The sequence below is a fragment of the Rhamphochromis longiceps genome, linkage group LG11 (assembly GCF_057381845.1).
Source record: "Rhamphochromis longiceps isolate RC_006_pf linkage group LG11, R_longiceps_female_GT1.1, whole genome shotgun sequence".
Lineage (NCBI taxonomy): Eukaryota > Metazoa > Chordata > Actinopteri > Cichliformes > Cichlidae > Rhamphochromis > Rhamphochromis longiceps.
Genome location: NC_140567.1, coordinates 36,657,433 through 36,667,216, shown reverse-complemented (window position 1 = coordinate 36,667,216; position 9,784 = coordinate 36,657,433). Strand labels below are relative to the sequence as shown.

At 38.4% G+C, this 9,784-nt stretch overlaps 1 protein-coding gene across 1 annotated transcript; it reads right to left on the bottom strand.

Annotated features, from left to right (window-relative positions):
• Window positions 1-1,149: 1,149 nt before the first annotated feature.
• LOC146659900 (ferric reductase 1-like) lies at window positions 1,150-8,380 on the bottom strand. Its single transcript, XM_085421922.1, has 8 exons — window positions 8,219-8,380; window positions 7,413-7,528; window positions 7,052-7,138; window positions 5,427-5,518; window positions 3,452-3,510; window positions 3,197-3,334; window positions 1,611-1,642; window positions 1,150-1,525 (listed from the first exon to the last, which is right to left on the bottom strand). Exons 1-8 carry the CDS (start codon window positions 8,307-8,309, stop codon window positions 1,436-1,438), a joined length of 705 nt encoding a protein of 234 aa, XP_085278048.1. The 5' UTR covers window positions 8,310-8,380; the 3' UTR covers window positions 1,150-1,435.
• Window positions 8,381-9,784: the final 1,404 nt, after the last annotated feature.

Here is a 9,784-nt window from a genome sequence, read left to right as displayed (position 1 = left end):
ATTTTGAATTGAGTCTAAATTGACCGCAAATTTACTTACATCAAAACTTACAAATTTACATCAAAACTTCTGAAGATGCAGGTCTCTGTGCAGCGGCTGAAGTCTGTGGTGTAGAGGGTGAAGAGGAAGGGGGAGAGGATGGTCCCTTATGGTGCTCCTGTGTTGCTGATTACCTTGTCAGACACACAATGTGGAAGACGCACATATTGTGGTCTTCCTGTCAGGTAATCAACAATCCAGGACACTAGAGAAGCATCCCCCTGCATCGCTGTTAGCTTATCACCAAGCACTGGAAAAGTAAAAAAAACATGAACCTCACAGTGCTCGCTGGCTGGTCCGGGTGGATGTAGACACGATTGAGCAGATAGATGATGGCGTCCTGTGAGACGGGGCTGGTAAGCAAATTGAATGGGATCCTGATGTGGTCTGACAATGGGTGAGATCTGGTCCAGGATGAGCCTTTCCAGGGTCTTCATGATGTGGGAGGTCAGTGTCACAGGCCTGTAATCCTGGGGGCCACTGGGACGTGGCGTCTTTGGTACAGGGACGAGGCTTGATGTCTTCCACAGCACTGGGACCCTCTTCAGACTCAGCATGAACAGTTTATGGAAGACTCCACAAAGCTGGGGGGCACAGGCCTTGAGGGGACTCACTCCATCTGGTCCAGCAGACTTGCCTGAGTGGAGTTTCTTCATTTGCATCTGAACCTGGTAAGCATTTAACACTACTACACTGACATACATAATTTTCAATTTAATGAAGTTAAAAATTTGTTGTCTTATTGTCAGTTGTTATTGACAGCAAGATTATTAGAAATATATGAAAAAATGTACATTAAATGGGAAGTTCAGGAGCTGAATCAATGACAGTTTTTTTTTTTCAAATGAAAGTGACAAAGGTGCAGATTCATACATAGATGCTGTCATATTAACAGATGTTAATGTGTGAAAAGGGCTTTAACCCTCCCATTATGATGTGGGTCGAGTTGACCTGATTTAAAAATGTAAAAGGAAAAATTGTTAAAAGTACTTTTTAATACAAAATTGCTGTTTGGCTTAAAAAATGTAACCAGCTTGTAAAATGAAACTGGTTTACCTGGCAGCCAGAGTGGAGGCTAAAGGCGACTGAAACTACTTCTTTCTTTGCAACTGTGAGACATATTATACACACACACACACACACACACGACAGTAATGCTTGGCCCAGTGAAATTGAATGCTGATTGAAAGTACACCTTAATTATCAACTAAAAGCAAAAGAGAAAAAAAACATAAGTAATATTTTTTAAAGACATTACTGAGAAACTTTCCAGGATTCGCCAACTGATGCATCAGTGGGTCTGAATTTCCAGTGCAGTCTCTCATCAAGTATGTTAAAATTGATGATAAAATTCAACAAAACTACAGGGAAACACTCTGGAAGATTCTGCTGCTGCTCATTTTTCTCCAATTCCAACCAGAAGTGCCACCAAAAAGCAAAGGTTTCCCAGAAGGTACACAGCGATCAGGCAACTGTCACCTTTGACCTGACAAAAAAAGTAAAATTATATTAGAAATACTCCATCTTGTGGCAATCAGTGATTGCTTGCTTTTATATTTCTTTCAGCTTACCAATGCTGATTCCATTTGATCAGCAGTATCATCTGAAACCCAGAGCAAAGAACAGTGAAATATTGCAGGGCACATTAACTGAAGTGAACTAAAGCAGTCAGCTATGTTTTTAATCATTTTATTTATACAGGTTGAGTTATGATATTAGTTTTAAGCTTTAACAGAAGAAGAACAATTTGAAATCAATTTAAATAAAATTGAGTCGAGTTGAGTAGTTGTGGTGATTGAAAAAAAACAAAAAAACAACAACTTTCAGAACGATAACAATGTGCTGGAAGCTCTATGTAAACATTTAGCATGTCAAGTTGCCATTGGTCATGGAAAGTGTGTGCGGCACGGGGGGGTAAAACATTTTTTAAAAATCACCAAACATTAACCAGTTTTTGTAGACACAAAGAGGTTGTGATCATATTTTTTTTTAATAATTTGTGTGACTGAGCCACACATTGAGCCACAGCATTGTCAAACTACACGTGTCCAAAATTGGATAGTCTCAGTTGAGACAATTCAATGCAAGTTCTCTCTGATAACATTAGGTTGGTGGTGCATGAGCTGAGCCTTCGTGTATAGTATTCCCAGAGTATTTTCATGCATTTAATAAATCGAAAGATAAAGATTCCTTTGTCGCTGTACTTCAGCACAGTTAAAGTGTAACAGCTTTTGTTCCAGCAGACTACCATTGAGACATTCTTACGCGTTTTCACTCATCAATTCATAAATACCAATATTGTCAGGGTCCTGGGACTGGGCGACCCAGGATCCCTGAGCAGTCATGTATTATATTATTATTATTATTATTATTGCTGTGTATTTTGGTGTTGCTCCCCCTTCCCTGTGCTTGTGTATATGTGTGTGTGGGTGGCTGAGCACTTGTTTATAGGCGGCGTCAGGCCTGGAGGGTGTGGCCCTGCAAGGGGACTGGCCACACCCGAAGCCACACACCTGCTGCTGATCAGGCCTCGTCGGGGGAGCTACTTAAGAGAGTCTTGGAGCTCCCACCGACGCGGGGATCATTGCTTGGGACTCCACGTTAGTTACCCAGTTTAGGTTTTGGGCGTGTAGTGTATGCCTGCCATTGTTCAGTGTCCTGACTGCTGCCGCTATTGTTTCCCGCAGGAGGAGCGTGGAAGGCTTAAGGAGCAGCGAGCACCGGGAGTGCAGACACGGGAGCAGAGAGCACTTGGAGGACACGACACGGGAGTCTGGGGAGAAACACGGGGATTTATTGTTGTTTGATATCACCCTCTGTAAATAAACACTGTCTATACGTAGAGCACCGCGCCTGGGTCCTCCTTCCCCACTCCTTCCACGGTGTGCCATGCCGTACCGTGACAAATATTTGATGCTGCTGTGTTATACACAGAAAATCTTGTGATACAGTGCTGTTTATTTTACCCATCCAACCACATTCTGAGGTGTACAGGGGTTATACTCTTCGCTCAGTCAGCTAAATGCTGCTGAACTGATCAGGTGGCTCTTCACCGTGCAAATGGACTGTTGGGTCTAGATTGGTTTTTGTCATTAAAGTGTATATGGGTAGTGATGATTTTTTCCTTCATCACTGAAATGCAAAAAAAAAGGCTTACCTCTGTGTTTAACTACCCAATCATGGACCTCCAAAATGATGATGAAGAGAACTTCCCAGGCAAAGAAGCCACCCATCACTTTCAATAGCCACCCATCATCACTGTCAATCCTGTCCAGGCCTGTAAATATGGCTGCCACTGTGTGACACAAAGAAGCAGGCATTTTAAGACGAGCAGCATGGGTGACAGTGTGTCTGCTATTGAAAATGTTAGCATATATGCAAGATGGTAGAATGAAGTAAAACACAAGCTTACCAGCTATAGATTTTATTACCACCGCATTTAAAAAATGTGTCCAGTTGAACAGATACCTCCTATCAAAGAAAAGAGAAGAACTATAAAATCATCAGCTTCTGAAGTTCTTGTCTAAGATTTCTCCTGCATCCAATTTATGAAAACAAGTATCATTACTGAACATACAATTTTACTAAATCTATATTTCACTTAAAAAATATTTCATTTACTGAGTCTGGCCTCCAAAGCTACAACCAGGCTATATTTATTAAAAGTACCATTATTACTAAGAGGAAGGAATAACTTTCACGAGTCATGTGCAAATTAGTTTCCTACTTGGTGTTTCAGTGTGAAAGTGTGCTCTGATAAAGCACATGCAGGCTACACTTTGCAAAAGTTTGAAATTTTTTTTTTTTTAACTTTTTATTTTATTTATTTGAACAACTCACCTGTCCATTACGCATACAGTTTCTTCAGAATAACAGAATACAAAGAGAGTCACAAACTCAAGACAGTGAAATTAGAAAGAAAAAGAAACAAACAAATATATATGTATAAAAATATAGATACATATAGAATAATAATTAGAAAAATAAGATAAAGGAAAACAAAAGAAAAAAAAGGAAACATGCCTGTGGTGTCAAACATTTCCATCGTTCATTTCACTTTTTTTTTTCTTCTTGTATGCTCATCTTCATTCAGTTCAGTCTGTTTTTTCCCCTTCCGTTGTACGTCAACCATTTTCCCCAGTCCTTCAAAAAGCGTTCTTCCTTTAATTTCAGTTTATATGTAAGGTTCTCCATCTCCATAATGTCCTCCACAATTGCTACCCACTGCTGCTTTCCTGGTGTTTCTGTCTTAAGCCAGTTTTTGGTGATGGCCTTCTTTGCTGCCAAAAGGAGAATCTTAGCCAGGTAACGATCCTTTACATCTACAGTACCTTCCAAGTACCCTAGATACAAAACAAGGCAGGTTCTAGGAATAATATAACCTAATATATCACAGAGAGCCGAGTGAATTTTAACCCAGAAAGTGTGAATTTTTCTGCACTTCCAGAAAATGTGTGTATGGTCTGGTTCATCCCATCCACACAGCCTCCAACATTGTTGTTGTGTATTGGTTTGTTTATTTTTAATCTTAGGTGTAATAAAATAGCGAATTTGATTTTTCCAGATGAATTCTCTCCACCTCAATGAGTGAGTTGTATTCTTATGTTCTTTCCATGTTTCATACCACACCCTCTCAGTGATTTCTTCACTCAGCTCTCTTTCCCATTTTACTTTAACATATACAGTTGATTCCTGTCTTGATTCCATCAAACATTTGTATAGGGTAGACACTGTTTTTGGAATAACACTTTTATATGCCAGTATATTTATTTTTATAATAGGATGGATTTTGTCTTCCTCTATTTTTATGTTTTTATTAAAGTAATCTCTCACCTGTAAGTATCTGAAAAAATCCTTGTTATTTAAGTTGTATTCCCGTTTTAATTCTTCAAAACTTTTAATTTCTCCTTTTTTGATTAATAAACAAATTGCTGTGATTCCCTTTTCATTCCAATTTTTAAAACCAAGATCCAATTTTCCTGGTCTAAATTCTTCATCGAAGGCTATCCATTTTAGCAAACCAAGCTCTTTGCCAATCCTGAACTCCCTTACTGTATCATACCATACATTTAATGTAAAGGATATTATCGGGTTCAAAAGTTTGAAATTTTAAAAACTTTTATGGCTGAAGTATGAATACAACTCTTAGGGTTATCAAATAACTTTATAACCTCACTTTGCCGAGTGAGCAGTGCATTTAGTCATTAAGCATGTACTGCCCCATTCCTTTGGTTTATCGTGTTTTCAAAATTTGTTAAATAATTGTAGAGAAAAAAAAAGTGAGGCCATTTTTAATTTTTTTTTAAATAATATTTGAACAGAGTATTCTTAAATGTGTATAGGCATGATATAGTATATTAATTAAACACACACAGATGGATACATACAGGTGATGTTGTGGTCCGCAGCGCAGCAAGGCCCCGATAGGCTGGATGAGTGAGAGGATCATAACCAGGCACCCCAACACTGGATGTGCTCCCTGGATACCAAACACATTAACAGTGCTAATCATGGGGCATAAATATCAGTCTGAGAGCTGAAACACACAACTAAAGAGTGCTTAATGAATATCAAGAGAAAAGAAAAAAAAACACTTTGAAGGGGTATATTAATCTTGCCTGTGGATGCAACTTGCAGACTGGAGGAGCTGAGGATTGATCTATGGACCTTCTGTTTGATAGATGACTTGCTCTACTACCCAAGTGAAGGTAAAGCCTCCACAAATAACCCCAGAGTGAAAAGTACGAGTACCTTTGAGAGTACCATGAGAACTTAATCATTTCTAGATGTACCTCCCATGAGGGGCACTTCTGCTCCACTTGCCTTTTGTCTTAATGACTTGCAATATTGGCTTATAAATATGCACCAACTTTTTGTCATCTCCATAGTTTGCATTTTGTCCTTTAGGTTTTACATGGTGTCGCTATTCTCTTCTACAATCACATCACAACCAAAAGCTGGAGATGATCGTCCTCCTTCAGTCTGGTTTTGCCAGAGGGTCCTACTGTTACACGGGAGTTGTTTCTGCACACCAAAGCCAAGGGTTGGAGGGGTCCATACCTGGTTGGTATGGTTATCGCATTCATATTAAGTTGAATTATATTAAACTCCCTTGGCTCATCCTTCTAATGTAAAGCACCATGAGATGACTGTTTTATAAAAAACTAAAGTGAAACTAACTGGATGCAGCCCACAGATTCCATTTATCCCTCAAATTATTTCTTGAACCTGTTCATATGTGGATTGGTTGTCAAAAGGCATAATGTTTCTGCATCACTACTACAACTGGTGGAAGCAAGCTTTTGGTGATAGTGGGAAGGAAATATTCCCTTCTTTTCTGTTAGAAACCTCCAGCAGAACCAGGCTCAGGTGATGCAGCCATCTGCTGCAACTGGTTGGAGGTGATGGGGAGACACGACAGGCAAAATGTTATGGACGAGAGCCAGAGAGTAACTAAGGATTAAATGCAAAGTGGTGTATAAACACACTCTTTGCACTTTCTAAGCAACAGGTCTTGCATAGGTGTTTGGACTATTTAAAAAAATGAATGGCTGATCATTTTCTTCAAACAGAAAACAAAGTCCTTGTTTGTGCCTAATGTAATTAAAACTCTTGATGTCCACGCAATATCAACTAAATCTTCAATGAGGAACGTTTGGAGTTCTTTTTAACTTAACTATTTTGATTGTGAAGCACTTTGCAGAAATGATCTTGAAAAGTGCTATATAAATACATTTGTACTTAAATATAGGGTTTAAAAACTGGGATTAAATGAAATCTAAATGTTGCAACATAATTTGGAGGGTATTTGCATTCATATAATCAACAATTTGTATTCAACAATTACCCCCAATTCTGTGTGAACAACACATAAAATTTAGTTGGAATAAATAAGAAAATAAATATTATTACAGAGAAACACGGTTTTATCATTTGATTGTCGCTGTAATGAATAGTACAAAACCATAACTTAACTAAGATTCTTAGAATCTAGCAGAGTCAGTGTACTAACCCCAGACCAGTCCTGAGAATGAACGAACACAAGGATGAAAGCAATGATTGTGGCTGCTACCGTCAGACACATTGCTCCAACATGGACCTGGAGGAACACAAAGAATACAGCATGATACTGTGGCAGCTAAACCAATACATTTGTCCAGATAACATTAGGCTTGGACCAAGCTGTCTTACAAGTCTATTATATCTTGGATTGGATTGGATATCTGAAATTACTTATGAAGTTAATATTTTTAGTCATGAAATTTATTCTGGAAACACACCAAGTTTAAGTTATTTTCAAGCCTAGTTTAGTTTACAAAAACTTTGGTTCCACATTGAAAAGATAATACATGGTTTTGTCTATGATGTCTCACCATAAACCAGAGATCTTTGTCGCACATTTTTTTTCCCTTGGCCATTTTTTTTAGATATCGGGCAACCATCATGCCGAGTGATCCTGTGGTCATCCAGGCAATCAGCATGAGTGATCCTGAAACACAGTTAAATATTGAAATTCTCTCCACTTCTCTTTGTTTTAGGAGTTAAGATGAATTTCTTCCCCTGGAGTAAACATGTGGTCTGTCAACTGACTAAAAATTTAGAGCAGAAACATTTGACAGTAGTCGTCAAATTCTGGATTTAAACTAATGAGTCAACAGAGCAAAGGTAATATAGACAGTGAGCAGCCAAACAGCAACCTTGGGCCAAGAAACTGAGTCCATTGCCATAATTACAGGTATACCATTAGCAGAAAAGCGGCACAGAAATGTTTTTCACATCTTCAAAATTCTATTAGTTTTCAAACATCTGAAGATTGTTATAAATTATTGTTTTGCATATCCTTGTCTCATGAAAAAGGACAGTTATTGTTAAGAGACCACCCATCTAATGTGTCCAACCTCATCCACTGTTTTGGTTCCTTGTTTGTGTAACTTGTGTCTGTGAAACATGTGCAGTTCAATTTAAAGGACTGCAAGTCTACTCAGTATTATAGATTAAACACTTTAATCGTGCTAAAAGTACAAATGAAATGACCTTCCTGGTAGCATTTATCTTCCAAGGACTTTCAAATCATTTAGCTGTGAACAGCTTAGCAAAAAATGACAGAGGACTTTGCTGAGATTATTTTGGACTAAAAAACATTTTTATTTTACACGTATCACTTTGTGCAAGGTCTTACCATGAGCTTTGATGATATCAGGAACATCATCTTTGCCAACAACAAGGGGATTATTAATATTGATCCTTTTATTGCTGGTGAAGGTACCCATATGGATTCTTATTGATCCTGTAGGAAAGATATATCAAAGTTTACAGACACTTGTATATGTGTATGCATGTGTGAGTGTCACACAGGATAACATTTAACCATACCAACATTTAAATTTGTGATGTCAAATATCATTGCCAGATTCGTCTCTCTGTTGTGATGTCAGATATCAATGCCAGATTCGTCTCTCTGTTGTGATGTCAGATATTAATGCCAGATTCGTCTCTCTGTTGAACAGTATCCGGGTTTACACCAGCCCACCAGATTTCTTATTTGTGTTGCCCTGTAGTAATCCTGTAGGCAAGGGATGCCTAATCCTCCTTTATCTTTGGGAAGCTGAAGTGTTTTGAACTTAACTCTTGGCTTTTTACCCGCCCATATAAATCTTGAGAGGGTCCTATCCCACTCTACAAAGTATCTATCAGGGTTTTCTATAGAAACAGACTGGAATAAGTACAATATCTTTGGGAGCATATTCATTTTTATGATGTCCACTCTAGAAGAAATGCTTAGATAGACCATCTGCTAATATTTAGCATGATATCTTTTTTAAGTAGGGGGTAGTTGATTTCTTCCAAGCTAGTTATATCCATTGATAAGTTTATGCCCAGATATTTGATAGTTCTTTTGTCCCAGCTTAGTTTGTATTTGTTGAGCAGATTCTGGGGAGGGCTATAAAAGCTACTAAGAACTTGTGTTTTTTGTATATTCAATTTATATCCCGAGTATAGCCCATACTCCTTTAACACTGACATGAGCTCCATAAGTGATTCGGTAGGTTTTGATAAGTAAACCAAAATGTCATCTGCAAACAGAATCAGAATCAGAATCAGAAACTTTATTGTCATTGTCATGAGAACAACGAAATGAAGAATGGTCCCCGATCATTGCATCATCCCTAGCAATATCAAAATATAAATAAAACAATAAAATTCAATAAATAAAATAGATAGAATACTTAAAATACTAATAAGATATAACAGTAAAACATTCACATACATTCCCACACACATGCTTCAGACCGTGCATAGATTAACACAAGAGTGGCGTGATGGACATTTTTTTGTAGTATTCAGATGTGTTATTGCAGTTGGATAACAGCTGTGTTTGAGTCTATTAGTCCTTGCTCTGATTGCCCTGTACCGTCTGCCTGAGGGCAACAGTTCGAACAGGGAGTGGCCAGGATGTGAGGTGTCTTTTATGATGTTTTGGGCCTTTTTAAAACAGTGGGCGTTGTGTAGAACTTCCAGTGTGGGGAGAGGGCAGCCAGTGATCTTTTGGGCAGTGTTAATGATCCCTTGGAGTGCTTTCCTCTGAGCCCCTGTGCAGCTAGTGTACCAGATGCATATGCAGTAAGTTAGAACACTCTCAATGGTGGCTCTGTAGAAGGACACCAGCAGTCTCTGTGTGATGTTATTCCTCCTGAGAATTCTCAGGAAGTACAGTCTCTGTTGGGCCTTTTTCAGCAGCTCGGAG